The sequence below is a fragment of the Papio anubis genome, chromosome 20 (assembly GCF_008728515.1).
Source record: "Papio anubis isolate 15944 chromosome 20, Panubis1.0, whole genome shotgun sequence".
Taxonomy (NCBI): domain Eukaryota; kingdom Metazoa; phylum Chordata; class Mammalia; order Primates; family Cercopithecidae; genus Papio; species Papio anubis.
In genome coordinates this window covers 12,141,288-12,158,029 of record NC_044995.1, presented here as the reverse complement: position 1 = coordinate 12,158,029, position 16,742 = coordinate 12,141,288, and the positions used below count along the sequence as shown (strand labels likewise).

Sequence of the window (16,742 nt, the reverse complement as noted above, 5' to 3'; positions counted from 1 at the left end):
GTAGTCCCAGCTACTTGAGAGGCTGAGGCAGCAGGATCCCTTGAGCCTGGGATGTCCAAGCTGCAGTGAGCCATGATGGCGGCAGAGTGACACCCTGTCTCCAAAAAAAAAAAAAAGAAAAGAAAAGAAAAGAAAAAGAGAGACAAAAAAATCCTCCAATAGAAAAATAATTGTTTAACAGAGCAAAGAAACTATACCATAGAAGAATGAGTGAGGAAAATTCTAACACGTCTTTGTTACTAAAGACAGTTATTCTGCACTGTTTTTATTTTTTTAAAAAATATAAATAAACTGGGCTGGGCATGGTGGCTCACACCCATAATCCCAGCACTTTGGGAGGTTGATGAGAGTGGATCACGAGGTCAGAGTTCGAGACCAGCCTGAGCAAGACAGTGAAACCCCGTCTCTACTAAAAATACAGAAAATAGCTGGGCATGATGGCACGCGCCTGTAATCTTAGCTACTCAGGAGGCTGAGACAGGAGAATCGATTGAATCTGGAAGGCGGAAGTTGCAGTGAGCTGAGATCATGCCACTGTACTCCAGCCTGGGCGACACAGCAAGACTCTGTCTCAAAATACATAAATAAATAAAAAATAAATAAACGAACGAACAAACAAACTCATCTAAAAAAAGTAGGGAAAACATATGAACAGATATTTTACCAACGAAGTTACACAGGTGGCAAATAAAAACATTTAAAAATGCTCAATATCATAAAGTTTTAGGGAAATGCAATGAAAACCACAGTGAGATACCACTATTCATATACTGAAAGAGCTAAAACAAAAAAGATTAGCCACATGAAGCACTGGCAGGGATGTAAAGGAACTGGGACTCTCATACACCCTTGGTGAGACTACAATAGGAAACATCCATTTAGATCAAATTTGGCATTTCTTAAAATGTTAAACATTCACCTACATTGTAACTAAGACATTACAATTTGAGTTATTAACACAAGGAAAATACATATCCATATAAAGAACTGAATTCAAGTATTTACAGCAGCTTTATTCGTAATATACAAAAATCTATAAATAATATAAATGCTCCTAAACACATGGACAAACAGTGACTTATCCACAGTACAGCATGATACTCAGCAATACAAAGGTTCATCGTTTTTTAATCTCAATTGTACAGCACGAAGAAAACGAATAAGAGAAAAAGTGTATATGGCCGGGCGCGGTGGCTCAAGCCTGTAATCCCAGCACTTTGGGAGGCCGAGACGGGTAGATCATGAGGTCAGGAGATCAAGACCATCCTGGCTAACATGGTGAAACCCCGTCTCTACTAAAAAATACAAAAAACTAGCCGGGCGAGGTGGCGGGCGCCTGTAGTCCCAGCTACTCGGGAGGCTGAGGCAGGAGAATGGCGTGAACCCGGGAGGTGGAGCTTGTAGTGAGCTGAGGTCCGGTCACTGCACTCCAGCCTGGGCGACAGAGTGAGACTCCACCTCAAAAAAAAAAAAAGAAAAAAAGAAAAAAGTGTATATATATGTGTGTGTGTGTGTGTATGTGTGTATATATATCTCAGTAAAAAATCCATAAAATGCAAAGTAATTTACTGTAAAGGAAATCAGTTGACTCTGAAGAGCTGGGGAAGGGAGAAAGATTATAAAAGGATACAAGGTAAATATACGGGGGATACATAAATTCCTTTTTATGGTTATGATGATGGTTTCATGGCTTTACCAAACTGTACACTTTGGATATGTGTACCTTGTTGCATGTCAGTTACACAAATCAGACCTTCACAAAGCTTTAAAAAGTGGCTCAAAATTAAGAGCCTAGATGTTCCATTTTTTTTTTTTTTTTTCAGATCAGGTTGGCAACCTGATAGGGACTTCACCATATCTCTCTCTCTCCTCATGCCCTGAGAGAGGCAACCTTGCCTCAGGGGCAGCAAACTGGCAAGCAATGAAGACTGTTGCCACCTGAATTAATAGGAATGTTGGCTGAGTCACAAAAGCCACATCCCTGGACTACAGAATGATCCTCCTCTCTATTCTTGTTCTCCTACCTGCGTAACAATGGCCTTGAGGTGAACAGCCCAGAGAGGATACAAGGAGCCATGAAACCTGTATAGACTATTTTTTTTTTTTTTTTGGAGACGGAGTCTCACTCTGTCGCCTGGGCTGGAGTGCAGTGGCGCAATCTCAGCTCACTGCAACTTCTGCCTTCTGGGTTCAAGCGATTCTCCTGCCTCAGTGTCCTGAGTGGCTGGGACTGCAGGCGCATGCTGCCACGCCTGGCTAATTTTTTGTATTTTAGTAGAGATGGGGTTTCACCATGTTGCCCAGGCTGGTCTCGAACTCCTGAGCTCAGGCAATCTGCCCACCTTGGCCTCCCAAAGTGTTAGGATTATAGGCGTGAGCCACTGTGCCTGGCCAGACTATTTTCTGATAATGATCTCAGTGACAGTAAACAGAAAATCCTGAGAATTTCTGTATGCACTGATCCCACACAACCATATTCACTGGAAAATTTGTAGATGGACTTTTAGAAGAGGCATTCAGGCCGGGCGCGGTGGCTCAAGCCTGTAATCCCAGCACTTTGGGAGGCCGAGACGGGCGGATCACGAGGTCAGGAGATCGAGACCATCCTGGCTAACACGGTGAAACCCCGTCTCTACTAAAAATACAAAAAAAAAACTAGCCGGGCGAGGTGGCGGGCGCCTGTAGTCCCAGCTACTCGGGAGGCTGAGGCAGGAGAATGGCGTGAACCCGGGAGGTGGAGCTTGCAGTGAGCTGAGATCCGGCCACTGCACTCCAGCCTGGGCGACAGAGCCAGACTCAGTCTCAAAAAAAAAAAAAAAAAAATAGAAGAGGCATTCCATCTAATTACTGCAGTCTTCTCCACTCCCTATTTACCTGGAGTTTCTGTCCCAATTACAGTTGCTCCTGTAACTTCACCTCTACGCCTATAGTCTGACAACAAATGGCACAAGTCTACACTGCACATGGCTCCTTTGCAGGACCTGGGAAATAGATTCCCCTCAACAGTGCTAGGGAATTATGTGGATCTCTTGTGGACAACTGAACAAAATTCATGTTCACAGAAGCACTGGGGATTGTCACAACTGCCTCTTTTTCATGCTGACCTCTGACCTGACAAAAATGGCACCAGGCCACAATACAGGAACACAAAGCCTGGCAGTTTTTACTTTGAGGCCTTGGGCAGCAGGCCAATTAAACCAATACAGGACAAAGAGCTGTCTTCTGCCATCACACTGTCCCTTCTGAGCACACAAAAAGTTTGAGATCTCCACAAAATCTATTCACCCCTTCATGCCGACATCACTGTTCTGCTTACAAGTCATTCTACGCAATGAATAGAACCCCCAAGATTAAAGGCGCATAAATTTTTTTAAAGCCTTTACAAAAAGATTATAAATGGGAGCAATGTGCACCAGTTTCCAGGCTGGTGAATCAGAATCCGGAAAAATTCATTACAACCATCATGTGAGACCAATGATATTCCTAAAAAAGGTAATCCTTCTTAGAAAGCTTGACAGCACAATTCAGATTCTCTGGACCACAACTGGGTCAAGTCTATAAAGTCAGAGAAAAGACATGAGGACCCCCTACATGCTTGGGCTATTAATAATTTCCCCAAGCAAATAAGAGAGTACAGACGTTTGCTTCTTTGAGCACTGTGGGGAGGTGACTCACGTACATGGTGTGCACCTGCCAGGTGGTAGGGGTGAAACAGCTTCAGCCTCTGGAACTGGCAGTAACATAAATCAGGCTATAGGCCTGGGCAGATCAGAAATTACAATGAACCTCCTCAGAGCTTCCCACATACCTGAAACTTATGAAGAATACCCTACTGTGGATGCTCAAAGTTTAAATTTAGGAAGGTGGCTACCACAGTCTCCTCCAGGGCTGTTATACTGAATAAAGAAATAGCGCATTCCCTTCACATTTAAGGCCTTTCTTCAGTGTGAACTCTCCGATGTCGAATGAGGTTAGATTTGCGGCTAAAGGATTTCCCACATTCACTGCATTCATAAGGCCTTTCTCCAGTGTGAACTCTTTGGTGCTGAATAAGGTCAGATTTGTGGGTAAAGGGTTTCCCACATTCCCTGCACTCATAAGGTCTTTCTCCAGTGTGACCTCTCTGGTGTTGAATGAGGCTAGAGCTCTGGCTAAAGGATTTCCCACATTCACTACATTCATAAGGTCTTTCTCCAGTGTGAACTCTCTGGTGTTGAATGAGGCTAGCGCTTTGGCTAAAAGCCTTTCCACATTCACTACATTCATAAGGCCTTTCTCCAGTATGAAGTCTCCGGTGCTGAATAAGGCCAGAGCGCTGTCTAAAAGATTTGCCACATTCATTGCACTCATAAGGTCTTGTGCCAGTATGAATTCTCCGGTGTTGAATGAGGTCAGATTTGCGGGTAAAGGATTTTCCACATTCACTGCATTCATAAGGCCTTTCTCCAGTGTGAACTCTTTGGTGTTGAATCAGGATAAATTTGCGGCTAAAAGACTTCTCACATTCACTGCACTCATAAGGCCTATCACCAGTGTGAATACTGCGGTGTCGAATCAGGTTAGAGAATTGTCTAAAGGATTTCCCACATTCACTGCATTCATAAGGTCTTTCTCCACTGTGAATTCTCTGGTGTTGAATGAGTTCCGATTTGCAGCTGAAAGATTTCCCACAATCACTGCACTGATAAGGCATTTCTCCAGTGTGAACTCTTCTATGTCGAATGAGATTGAAGATTTGTCTAAAGGATTTCCCACATTCACAGCACTGATAAGGCCTTTCTCCAGAGTGAACTCTCTGGTGTCGAAAAAGGCTAGAGCTTTGTCTAAAGGATTTCCTGCACTCACCACATTCATAAGGCCTTTCTCCAGTGTGAACTCTCTGATGTTCAATGAGGTTAGATTTGTAGCTAAAGGTTTTCCTACATTCACCACACTCATAACGCACTCCTCCAGTGTGACGTCTCTGGTGGTGAATGAATTCAGATTTATGGATAAAGGCTTTCTCACGATCACTGCATTCATAAGGCCTTTCTCCAGTGTGAATTATCTTGTGTAAGATTAGGTGGCACTTTTTGCTAAAGGATTCCTCACTTTCACTACACTCAAACGTCTTTTGTCCAGTGTGAATTTGCTGGTGCTGAACAAGTGTGTTCTTGCAGGTGAAGGCTTTCTCACATTTGCTACACTCATAAAGCCCTTCTTCAGAGCAGACACTCTGATGCTGAACAAGTGTGTGTTTGTGGCTTGAGGCTTTTCTGTATTCGCCCCACTTGTAATAACTTTTTGCATTGAAAAATGCCTGTATATGCTTGCTGCTGCTACTGTGTGGCTCCTCACCACTGGGAGTGGCTTGGTGTTGGAGTAGGTCCATGGAGGCTGGGAAGTCCTTCCCACAGGTGAAATAATTCAACACACGGAATCTGCAGCCTGTCAAAAATGTAGCCTCATCCACATTCCCTTTCCAGGGCTCTTCTTCATTGTAATGCTTTTGATGCTGGTGAAAGTCAGCACTGAGGCAGAAGCCTCTCACGCTTGTGCCGCCCAAGTACGACTTTTGCACAGGGGATGTGGTTTGGTGCTCAGCCTCAGGCAAAATGTCTTTCAAGACTGGGACACACATCTTAATCTCACTGAGAGATTTCTGGGTGGGTGTATCGCCCTTAGAAGTCCTGACCTGTGTAGACACACTCTGCTCAGAAGCTATCACCTCATTCTCCATTCCATGGCAATAACCTGAAAGCAGAGAAATGCTGATGAAATGCATGCTGACTTTCATGGAAGGTGAAAGATGTATCACAAAAATGTGTGAGACACAAGAACTGAGTGCATGGAACTGTTCTGGGAACAACGGAACTGGGGAGGAATAGGCTGCTTTGAAGTACTGGGCTTTTGAAGATTATAGAGATGTCCTCTCATCACGCAAAGGACACAAGGATGAGGTACAGCACAGGAGGAGGAGGGTCTCCAACTCACTCTCTGCCAAAGTCCTCAGCAGGACTTTGTCTGCTAGTGATGTACGTGCTATGCAGAAGACTGCTGTTGTCCAGTCCTAGGAAAATCCAATTGAAACTGGGTAGCTGGTGATCAAGGAGGACTATTTGAGGCTGTGTGCATACCTCACAACACAGTGAGTCAAGACTGAAGAACACTGAAAAGAAGTGAGCTGTGGAGAGGACAAGTGACACACTGAGACCAAGAGGGTGGAGGCAGCCAAACGCTGGAAGTGGCAGATGAAACGACAATTCGGCACAGTATTGTATAAGGAAGCAGAAGTAGAAACGAGGTATGGCCAGTGGCACTTGCACCAAAATGCTGCTGGACACAAAATGCTGCTGATATGATTCTAACACAACCATGATGTCATGCCCTTCCCCAGCTGCCACTCACTGGGGCCAGGCCTCCTCTGAGACCACCTTGCCTTCTTCACTCTGTGAAGCAACTAGGGTTCTCCCTGCAGCCCTCATTGTGCTACCACCTAACACATGAATGATATAAGTCTTAAGGAAAGAGAGGACAAGGGAGTGACCAGCACTCACAAAAAACACTCAGGGAGTCTTGTAAAAAGAGCTCCACAGTTCATGTAAGTGGTAATTACGACAATGCCTGCAATTTCTGATACAGGTGGGCATACAGAAATGGCAGCTAGAGGAAAAGGGCAGAAACTGGGCCACAAGGTACCATGAATCTGTACACGGTCATCCTGACAGGGGGAAGACAAGAAAAATAAGATCCACTAGGCTGACAGTAAGACTCCTGAGACAGAGGTAACTCTCGGGGTCAAAAAGAAAAGCAGACACTGGGAGGGATGCTAGGACCTTACCCAGGGATGTTACATGTGCAAAGTTCTCCAGCATCACATCGCAGTACAGGAACCTCTGAGACTCATCAAGGAGCTCCCACTCTTCTTGGGAGAAATAAATGGCCACATCCTCAAAGGTCATACCCTGTCACAGCAGGAATAGTTCAATCCACGATCAGACCCAGAGTTCATTATCCTCTTGCCCCCAACATCCATCCCCAGGTCACCCTATTGCCCACCTCAGCAGAGATAACCAGCCACGGTGCCAGCGATGCCTACTCTCTCCCCACAGTTTCACTGATACTGAGTCCTCGAATAGCAACAACAGGTGTGTGAACAGATAGATGCTATCTAAGCTCTGGGCTTGGCAGGTAGGCTACACCTCTCACAAACACCAGTTAGAGAGAGAATTGGCCATAGAGAGGGTGTGTGATCTGACGTTTGTCTTGCCAGGCAATACCCGTGAAGTCCCCAAGATTCATCTTCCAAGACACAACACGGGCTCACCCTTTACCCCTATGACTCCAGTTCATGGCCCTCAGTTTATTCTCTCTCTTCTCATGCACATCACTCTTTGAACCACACCTGTCTCACACAGCTGCATTCCCACATCCACAACCTCAACGGTCACACAGCTTTTCCATGATTGGGACGGTTCATTCTATAATCCGTATCTCTCCTAGGAACCCAAATTCATCCCCGCTGTTCATCCTTCTCTCCATCTTCTCATTTGAAAGAATACAACAGGGCCCAGTGACACTGATGCCCCCTCTCTCCTCATGGTCCCATTGGTCATTGTGTTCTCCCACAGCAACAATAGGTTGGTGGGCAAATATCTAAGCTCTGAGCCTGCCATGCAAGGAACCACAATCTCTTGTCTTCCAGGATAGTTTCCTTACAAGAGATTGTGGATCCTTGCATGGCAAGAGAGGGGGCATCAGTGTCACTGGGCCCTGTTGTATTCTTTCAAATGGGAAGATGGAGAGAAGGATGTGGATCTCACCAAGGATCTCAGATAACCTGTGGATCTCAGATAACCAAGGCCTCTTCCACTTCTGGGCTGTGACTGCTGTCCCCCCACCAGTCACAACCTTCCTCTCTACAACTACCACTAATTCAAAGTCCAACCCCAGTAGCTCTCTACCCCCGGCCCAGTGAGTCCCACAGATGGCCAATTACGCTCCTAAGATAATGTGACAGCCTGACTGAAACTTCCCAGATCCCACCAAGAGTTAATATAAAATCCTGGTGAGTCTGCAGAGAGGTGAATATGCACCCGTCCTAGCATCATCCTGTCTGTGTACCTCCTATGCCTCTACATCCGTCTCCTGTCTACTCACCCCTGAGCAGCCTTGACCACATGGTAGATCATAATCTCTCTCTGACCCTCCCCATGAACACTTCTGTCCAACAGCTGTGTCGCAACACCTCACACAACCAGGGGCCCAGGCAGGAGACCAGTCTTTGACCTTCCCCTCCCATTCCTGGGCAACTATTATTATCATTGTGAGCAGGCTTCCCCTCTACTAAATGTGATCCACAGCTCCACTCTGGCCCACAGATTGTCCACTACCTTTTGGAAAAGTCTCTACTCTGAATCTCTTCTCACTGTTCCCGACCTACGGTTCCAGCAGCCCATGAACCATTTCTCTGAAAACTCTCACAGTCTCAATAGGTCAAAAATAAAACTTCTGATATCTCAAATGAAAACTACTCCTACTATGGACTTCCCCATCTTAGCTGATGGAGCTTCCACCCTTCGAACTGCCAAAATAAAACCTTTAAGTCATCCCTGACTCCACTCATCCTCAAAATTAAAATTTCAGGCAGCCCTACTGATAAAATGAATCAGAATCCAAGTGCTTCTCGCATCTTCACAGTCACCATATTGGCCCAGCTACTATCACATTCACCTGGACTATCCCAGTAGTCTCCTCCCAGGTCTTCCCCCTCATCTTTCAGTCGGCTTCCCATGCTGCAGCCACAGGGAGCCTAATAAGACCTGAGCCAGATCACCTCCCTCCTCCACTCCACACCTCCCACTGTTACTATTAAGTAACGAATAGACAACTCATCTTCTCAGGGAACCCTTCCGAGTCTGACTTCTACCACACTGCTCCCTGTTCTCATGAGAAGAAAATAATTGTAGGTTCCTGAACCATCTTAGCCTCCTCTCCAAACCTTTGCATATACTGGTAACTATGCCTTGGACAACCTACACTTCCTTTCCCCCAGCTGCCAACAGCTTCATATAATCTAACCTGGACTTAGGACTCTGGGCTCTGTATTTGCTCAAAGTCCCAGGGCCCAAGGCTAGACGAGAGGCGGGAGAGCAGTCCAAGACCACCACTAGTTCAGAGACCATAATGGGTGAAGTGAGGACCAGTCACACACACACACACCACTCACCAATTAGGCTCCATAAGCCATTCTACAGTTATGGAACTCTATAGAAACATAAAAGCCACGAGAGTCAGGCAACGACATACAGGTTCCACAGGCTCAGGTCGCCCAATGACCCTGGCCCACTTTTGGAGCCAGGTGGCCTGGGCTGGCGGCACTATCTCCGCACCTCAGTCCTCAGTGCTGACTTTACCAGCTGCGCGAACTTGGACAAGAACTCAGTCTTCCTACGGCTAACTACTATTACCTATCTTCAGCCTGTTCTTCCAACTTTTGGATGGCTTTAGGAAATCCTAGCCTGGTGTCCCTATCTGTTCACAAATCTCGAAGGCTGCCAGTGTCCTCAGAACGGTCAAATTCCTCAGGTGCAACTCTGCCTCACTCTATGTTCCTGTAGACCCGAGATGTACCCCAGGCTACTAAATCCCGCCCCCCGGCTTAGTTGCAGCTCCAAGTTCTGCACGCGTCAGTACCCTGCCCGTCACACTGCCGTACACACTGGGCGTCAGAAACGGGACCCACCCACGAGCGCCTTGTCCAGGGCACTGGGGCCTGGGCTGTAGAGCTGCGAGCAGGCATCCCTCACTGGGCCTTAGGGCTTCTGCTGGGGGAGGGCAGGCGAGACCCGCAGGACGCAGCACTCACCTGAGCCGGGTCCCTCAGCGCGACTGCCGCCATTGAGCTCCGTCGACTAGGTGGTGAGCGGCGGCCGACCGGGGCGGGCATTCGAACACAGTGGTTCTTATCCCGAGCCTGGCACAGCTCACCCGAGGTGGCGTCGCAGAACCTCAGGCCCACTTTCGCGCCTTCTCTGTCCCGTCCTTCAGTCGCGACCCAAATTGCAGACACTGGTAGGGCAAACAGACAGGAGAGACGCCAAAATAAACGACCGCCACGAGGAGGACGCCGGAAGTTCCTGCCCGTCGCTCTGCGCATGCGCGGAAGTGCCCCTATCCTGGGCTATCATTGGCTCAACTCCACCGCCGTTTAGCGCTCTGCACTCTGGATAATGTAGTTGCCAAAACGCCACAGAGCTCTTCCGAGTTTGTCCACTGCTTTGACCTCTGCGAACGGGGATTCTGAGGTGCTGTGCCCAGTGCAGGGAAATGGCGACTTCGGCCTCCAGTGGGGAGGGAGGTATTTACCCCTTCTTGTTTTTTGTTTTTTTTTTTTGAGACGGAGTCTCGCTGTGTCACCTAGGCTGGAGTGCAGTGGCGCGATCTCGGCTCACTGCAAGCTCCGCCTCCCAGGTTCACGCCATTCTCCTGCCTCAGCCTCCGAGTAGCTGGGACTACAGGCGCCCGCCACCACGTCCAGCTAGTTTTTTGTATTTTTAGTAGAGACGGGGTTTCACCGTGTTAGCCAGGATGGTCTCGATCTCCTGACCTCGTGATCCACCCGCCTCGGCCTCCCAAAGTGCTGGGATTACAGGCTTGAGCCACCGCGCCCGGCCGATTTACCCCTTCTTAAAGGGGCTTTTCCCAGATTTCTGGGGAGTGTTTTCTGTAACTGATCACTTAAGTGTTTAGAGACATTATTTCAGACACCACGAAGATCAGCGTGCCCCTAGAGGCAAAAAATATTATTTCAGGGGGTTGGGCGCGGTGACTCATGCCTGTAATCCCAGTACTTTAGAAGGCCCAGGGGGGCGGATCACCTGAAGTCAGGAGTTCGAAACCAGGCTGGCCAACATAGCGAAACCCCATCTCTACTAAAAATAAAAAAATTAGTCGGGCGGGCCGGGCGCGGTGGCTCACGCCTGTAATCGCAGCACTTTGGGAGGCCGAGGTGGGCAGATCACGTGGTCAGGAGTTCGAGACCAGCCTGGCCAACATGGTGAAACCCCGCCTCTACTAAAAATACAAAAATTAGCAGGGTGTGGTGGCGAGCGCCTGTAATCCCAGCTACTTGGGAGGCTGAGGCAGGAGAATCGTTTGAACCTGGGAGGCAGCAGTTGCGGTGAGTCAAGATCGCGCCATTGCACTCCAGCCTGGGCCAAAGGGGGAGACCTTGTCTCCAAAAAAAAAAAAAAAAAAAATTTTGGATTTTGGAGCATTTTGGATTTTAGATTTTTGGCTCAGGGATGTTCAACCTGTATTTTTTTATCATTCAATAGGTTTCTCTTTCACTTTGTTATTAATGTTTGATATACTAAAGTTTTAATTTTCATTTAGTCTAATTGGTCTATTTTTCTTTTGTCACATGTGTATTTGGTGTCAAATCCAATAAATTATGGCCAAATTCAATGTCATAAAACTTTCACCCTATATTTTCTTTTAAGCGTTTTATAGTTTTGGGTCTTATGTTTAGGTTTTTACTCCATTTTTAGTTCATTTGTGTTTTTGGTGTTAGGTAAGGGTTCACCTTCATTCCTTAGCATGTGAATATTTAGTTTTCCCAGCATAATTTGCTGAAAAGATCATCGTTTCCCCATTGAGTGGTCTTGGTAGCCTTGTTGAAGATCATTTGACCATATACATTACTATCCATTACTATTGCAAATGAAATTGTTTTCTTAATTTCCTTTTCATATTTTTCATTGTTAGTGTATGGAAGGGCATATGAGTTTTACATGTTGACTTTTGCATGTTGACTGTGAATTCAGCTACACAGACGAATTTGTTTATCAGTTTTTTTTGGTTTTTTTTTCCAGATGGAGTCTCACTCTGTTGCCCAGGCTAGAGTGCAATGGCTTAATCTCGGCTCACCACAACTTCCGCCTCCCGGATTCAAGCAGTTCTTCTGCCTCAGCCTCCCAGGTAGCTGGGACTACAGGCGCCAGCCACCATGCCCGACTAATTTCTGTATTTTCAGTAGAGACAGGGTTTCACCATGTTGGCCAGGATGGTCTTGAACTCCTGACCTCGTGATCTGCCCACTTTGGCCTCCCAAAGTGCTGGGATTACAGGCGTGAGCCACTGCGCTTGGCCTGTCTTGCTGTTGCCCAGGCTGGAGGGCAGTGGCACGATCTCAGCTCACTACAACCTCTGCCTCCCAGGTTCAAGTGATTCTCCTGCTTCAGCCTCCCGAGTAGCTGGGATTACAAGCATGCACCACCAGGCCCAGCTAATTTTTGTATTTTTTAATTAATCAAAGTTGCCAGCAAAAAATATATATATATTAATTCCTCCCTTAGAAGTTACAACAAACATGTTTTTAAAAATTTTTTGAGCCTGTCACGTAGGCTGTAGTGCAGTGGTCTGATCTCAGCTCACTGCAACCTCTGCCTCCCGGGCTCAAGTGATCCTCTCATCTCAGCCTCCCAAGTAGCTGGGATTACAGGCACATGCTGGTCAGGCTGGTCTTGAACTCCCAACCTCAGAAGATCCACCCACCTCAACCTCCGAAAGTGCTGGGATTACAGACGTGAGCCACCGTGCCTGAGTTTTGTCACTCAGGCTGGAGTGCTATGGTGTGATCACCATGTTGGCCAGGATGGTCTCGATCTCTTGACCTTGTGATCCGCCCACCTCAGCCTCCCCAAGTGCTGGGATTACAGGCATGAGCCACTGCACCCAGCCTCTATTTTCTTTTTTTTTTTTTTTTTTTTGAGACGGAGTCTCGCTGTGTCGCCCAGGCTGGGGTGCAGTGGCGCGATCTTGGCTCACTGCAAGCTCCGCCTCCTGGGTTCACGCCATTCTCCTGCCTCAGCCTCCGAGTAGCTGGGACTACAGGCGCCTGCCACCACGCCCGGCTAGTTTTTTGTATTTTTAGTAGAGACAGGGTTTCACCATGTTAGCCAGGAATGGTCTCGATCTCCTGACCTCATGATCCGCCCGCCTCGGCCTCCCAAAGTGCCGGGATTACAGGCTTGAGCCACCGCGCCCGGCTCTATTTTCTAATAATAAACAATCCTTGCATCCTGGGGATCAACTCAGGATGTACGACATCTTTATTCATTGTTAATTTTACTAGCAAATAGGATCATTGCATCTATATTCATGAGTGGGTTTGGTGATTAAATGTCATCTCTCAGGGTTTTTTATATTTAAGCTTTTACAATAAAGTTATACTAGGCTTACAGAGTAAATTGATATTTTCTATTATCTGCAAGATTTGGAATATATTTGATTATTTCATTGAGTGCTTGACAGAACTCACCTCTTCTATATCTTGCAGGGTCTGGAATTTGATTTTCGAGATTATATTACGAAACAGGTGGTTACAATTTATGATAGTTTGCTCAGGGAGGTCTCTCTGAGAGAATAACTTTAGGGACATGAAAGAGACAAAGATGCAGACTTTGTGGACATTTTGGATTACATCATTCCAGAGGGTGGAGAGAATCAATGCAGAGTCCCCAAAATAAGAGTATTTTTGGAGGCTCTGCAGTTACCGGGGACAATGCTCCAGGCAGAGGGAAGTCCAAGGGTAGAGAGTGGAAAATGGGAAAGAAGCTGACATTTTCAGAACAGCGTAACTGAAAGTAGTGAGTAAAGGAATAATGCAAGGAAGGTCACAGATGTGGTAAGTCAGGTCTGCTGGTGTAGGGCCATGTCTGACATGAGGTGATCAAATCTTTTTGAGAATTCCTGGAGGCGGCCTAACAGGAACAAGAGCTCATATTTCAGCATTGGAGACAGAGCCATCAACAAGACAGACCTTGCTAAATGGGCAGGAGAATGTCAGATGACCCTAAAGTTTCTGATGACAGTAAAGTAGAATGAAATTATAGAGATGGGGTGACTCTATGAGATAGGAGAGTTCCCTTGACCCTTGACCCCTTTGCAGGATGTAACAGGGGTGTGGCTTGCTTACTCGGCACCCCAAGCTCAAAGTGCTAGCCAGAGTGGGAGCATGCAGGTAAGTGGGTGCAGGAGCCTGATGAGTGGTGCAGGAATGAACCCTGTACTGGCCTGGAGCAGCATCCAGGGGTTGCCTGCAACCTCTGGAGCCCCGGAGGGCCTGTGTTAAAAACATTGTTTTGTTGGGTTTTTTTTGAGACAGAGTCTCATGCTGTCACCCAGGCTGGAGTGCAATGGTGTGGTCTCAGCTTACTGCAACCTTCGCCACCCAGGTTCAAGTGATTCTCCTGCCTCGGCCTCCTGAGTAGCTGGGACTACAAGCACATGCCACCACACCTGACTAATTTTTGTATTTTTAGTAGAGACGGGCTTTCACTGTGTTGGCCAGGCTGGTCTCAAACTCCTGACCTCGTGATCCGCCTGCCACCGCCTCCCAAAGTGCTGGGATTACAGGCGTGAGCCACCACACCCGACCAAAAACACAATATTCTTCTATCAGTTGCCTCCCATGGATGGCTAAGTGATAGCCAGCTCAATGGAGAGTCAGGGTGACAGCCTTTTACACCCTGCCCTCTTGGTACTTCGGTTCTTGCCTGGTGTCCAGAAAGGCCAACTGGAAGGATAGTGAATGTGGAGATTTTATTAAGCGGTGGAAGTAGCTCTCAGCAGAAGGGGAGCGGGAAAGGGGATGCTGCGGGAAGAAGGTGATCGTTACCTCAAGCCAGGTCATCTCCACCAGACTCCTCTCCGAAGTCCTGCTGTCTGAAGTTAAGCCACGCCCATTCCTAGTCTCCAGCTCAGTTGCTGCTTCTCCTCTCGACTTCGGAAGGGCTGTCAGGACAGTGGAGGCGGCCTGGAATGAAGTGGATTACACGGATTACAAATGAATGAGAAAATCTTCGGCCGGGCGCGGTGGCTCACGCCTGTAATCCCAGCACTTTGGGAGGCTGAGGCGGGCAGATCATGAGGTCAGAAGATCGAGACCAGCCTGGCTAACACGGTGAAATCCCGTCTCTACTAAAAATACAAAAAAATTGGCTGGGCGTGGTGGCGGGTGCCTGTAGTCCCAGCTACTCGGGAGGCTGAGGCAGGAGAATGGCGTGAACCCAGAAGGCGGAGCTTGCAGTGAGCCGAGATCGCACCACTGCACTCCAGCCTGGGCGACAGAGCGAGGCTCCGTCTCAGAAAGAAAAAAGAAGAGAAAAGAAAAGAAATATAAATACAACTCCTAAGGAGAAACATGGACTCTCTACTGCAGAGGGTAAGCCACTTCCAGCTAGAATAAAGGATGGCAATTGTAATGAAAAGCCCAATGATATTTTTGCTTCCTCTGGTAGGGAAGCCCAGTCTTTCCCAGGGTTAGAGAGGAAATTCCAAATACACAAAACTCCGGGAATGAGTTCCGAAGCCCCAGGGCAGTTGAGCTCGAAGGAAGCTCCGTCAGGGAGTCCAGGAGCCTGCGCAGTGCTGGCGGACACTAGATCCCAGAAGGTAACGTGTGGCTGGATGCCGACGACTACAACTCCCAGAGGCCATTAGAACGCCTGGCTCCGGACGGACGTTTCAGGAGACCGCGGTCCTGGGTCACCGCGTCCCACTGGGACCTGTCGCCTCAGTTTCCAGCCCAGCTTTCCTCCTCTGCCCGTCGAGGGGGACTCACATTCACCGCCTTCTGTCTCCACAATGCGGCTTATCAGGCGGTCCCCATATGCCCCTGCGCAGAACTCACCACCTACTTCAGCTCCCAGAGAGCAATGCGCACCGCGTAATGCACTACAAGTCCCAGAAGCCTTTCTGCCAACATTTTCATCCGGGGACTTTAAGCCAAGAGTCAGCGGCGGGAGGCCTTGGGTATCAGTGAAAGCTGGCTGTAATCGCTGACAGAGTAGGGATATGATAATTGATGTGAGGCGTTGGGTGGAGGCCAGGGGTTATTGTTTTATTTGTGATTGCAGGACCCGTAAAACACCCAGTAAAATCAGACTGGCAGCTGGTATGTCAGAGAGAACCGTCAGATACACATTAAGCCTGCAGAATACAAACATATTTTCTACACAGGGGGTGAGGAGGGAAAGAACTTTGTTTACCCCCCTTGTCCTATCGGCTGACTCCAATAAACTGTACTCAGGGTTTGGATATTAAAATCAAAGCATTCAATGGCTCACTCCTTTAGGCCCAGCTGCTCAGGAAGCCGAGGCTGGGAGGTTGGCGGGAGTATTGCTTGAGCCTAGGAGTTGGAGACCAGCCTGGGCAACATAGCAAAAGCCTCTCTCTACAAAAAATACAAAAATTAGTAGTGACTCACCTATAACTCCAGCTATTCGGGAAACTGAGATAGTAGGATCCCTTGAGGCCAGGAGGCCGGGGGTGCAGTGAGCTCTGATGGCACCACTGCACTCCAGCTTCGGCAACAGAGCCAGACCCCGTCTGAAAAGAAAACTAAAGCAGTAGCCATATCTAGTGTTGGAGAAGACATGGACATTAAGTTTTTACCTTGCTGATGGTGCTGTAATAGATTGAAAAACCACCTTGACAAAGTTTTCCCCTGCTTCATGCAGATCTTTGCAAACAAAACTTTTCCTTCCTGTGGACCAATAAGCAGGTTCAAGTATTTTGCTCACAATAGCAAAATACCCGGAGACGGTCCAGGAAAGAGGATGGATGCACAGGCTTCTCTGCACAGTGCAGCGTTATCCACAGCAGCCTGACAGTTCTCCGTTCTTAAGGCGGTGGAATCAGAGAAGCATCATAATTTACGCTGCAGAATTCCCCCCTTCCATCCTTTAGGCCGTTTC

The 16,742-nt window shown here is 47.6% G+C and overlaps 1 protein-coding gene across 6 annotated transcripts; it reads right to left on the bottom strand.

Annotated features, from left to right (window-relative positions):
- Positions 1–2,780: 2,780 nt before the first annotated feature.
- ZNF551 (zinc finger protein 551) lies at positions 2,781–15,683 on the bottom strand. 6 transcript variants are annotated; one of them, XM_017952759.3, is made up of 5 exons: positions 15,608–15,683; positions 14,663–14,800; positions 9,848–10,050; positions 6,821–6,944; positions 2,781–5,733 (listed from the first exon to the last, which is right to left on the bottom strand). In XM_017952759.3, exons 3-5 carry the CDS (start codon positions 9,926–9,928, stop codon positions 3,929–3,931), a joined length of 2,010 nt encoding a protein of 669 aa, XP_017808248.2. In that variant the 5' UTR covers positions 9,929–10,050; positions 14,663–14,800; positions 15,608–15,683; the 3' UTR covers positions 2,781–3,928. The 6 variants fall into 6 exon arrangements, with proteins under 6 accessions (XP_017808248.2, XP_017808247.2, XP_003916271.3 ...); XM_017952758.3 differs by lacking the exon at positions 15,608–15,683 and having other exon boundaries at positions 14,663–14,890; XM_003916222.4 differs by lacking the exons at positions 14,663–14,800; positions 15,608–15,683 and having other exon boundaries at positions 9,848–10,240.
- Positions 15,684–16,742: the final 1,059 nt, after the last annotated feature.

Excerpts from the sequence above, each read along its gene's own strand:
- ZNF551 (XM_003916222.4), bottom strand. The coding sequence starts at position 10,138 with ATGCGCAGAGCGACGGGCAGGAACTTCCGGCGTCCTCCTCGTGGCGGT. Across the intron at positions 6,945-9,847 it reads CGCTGAGGGACCCGGCTCAG|GGTATGACCTTTGAGGATGT; the intron begins GTGAGTGCTGCG and ends CTGCTGTGACAG. Across the intron at positions 5,734-6,820 it reads TGCACATGTAACATCCCTGG|GTTATTGCCATGGAATGGAG; the intron begins GTAAGGTCCTAG and ends CTCTGCTTTCAG.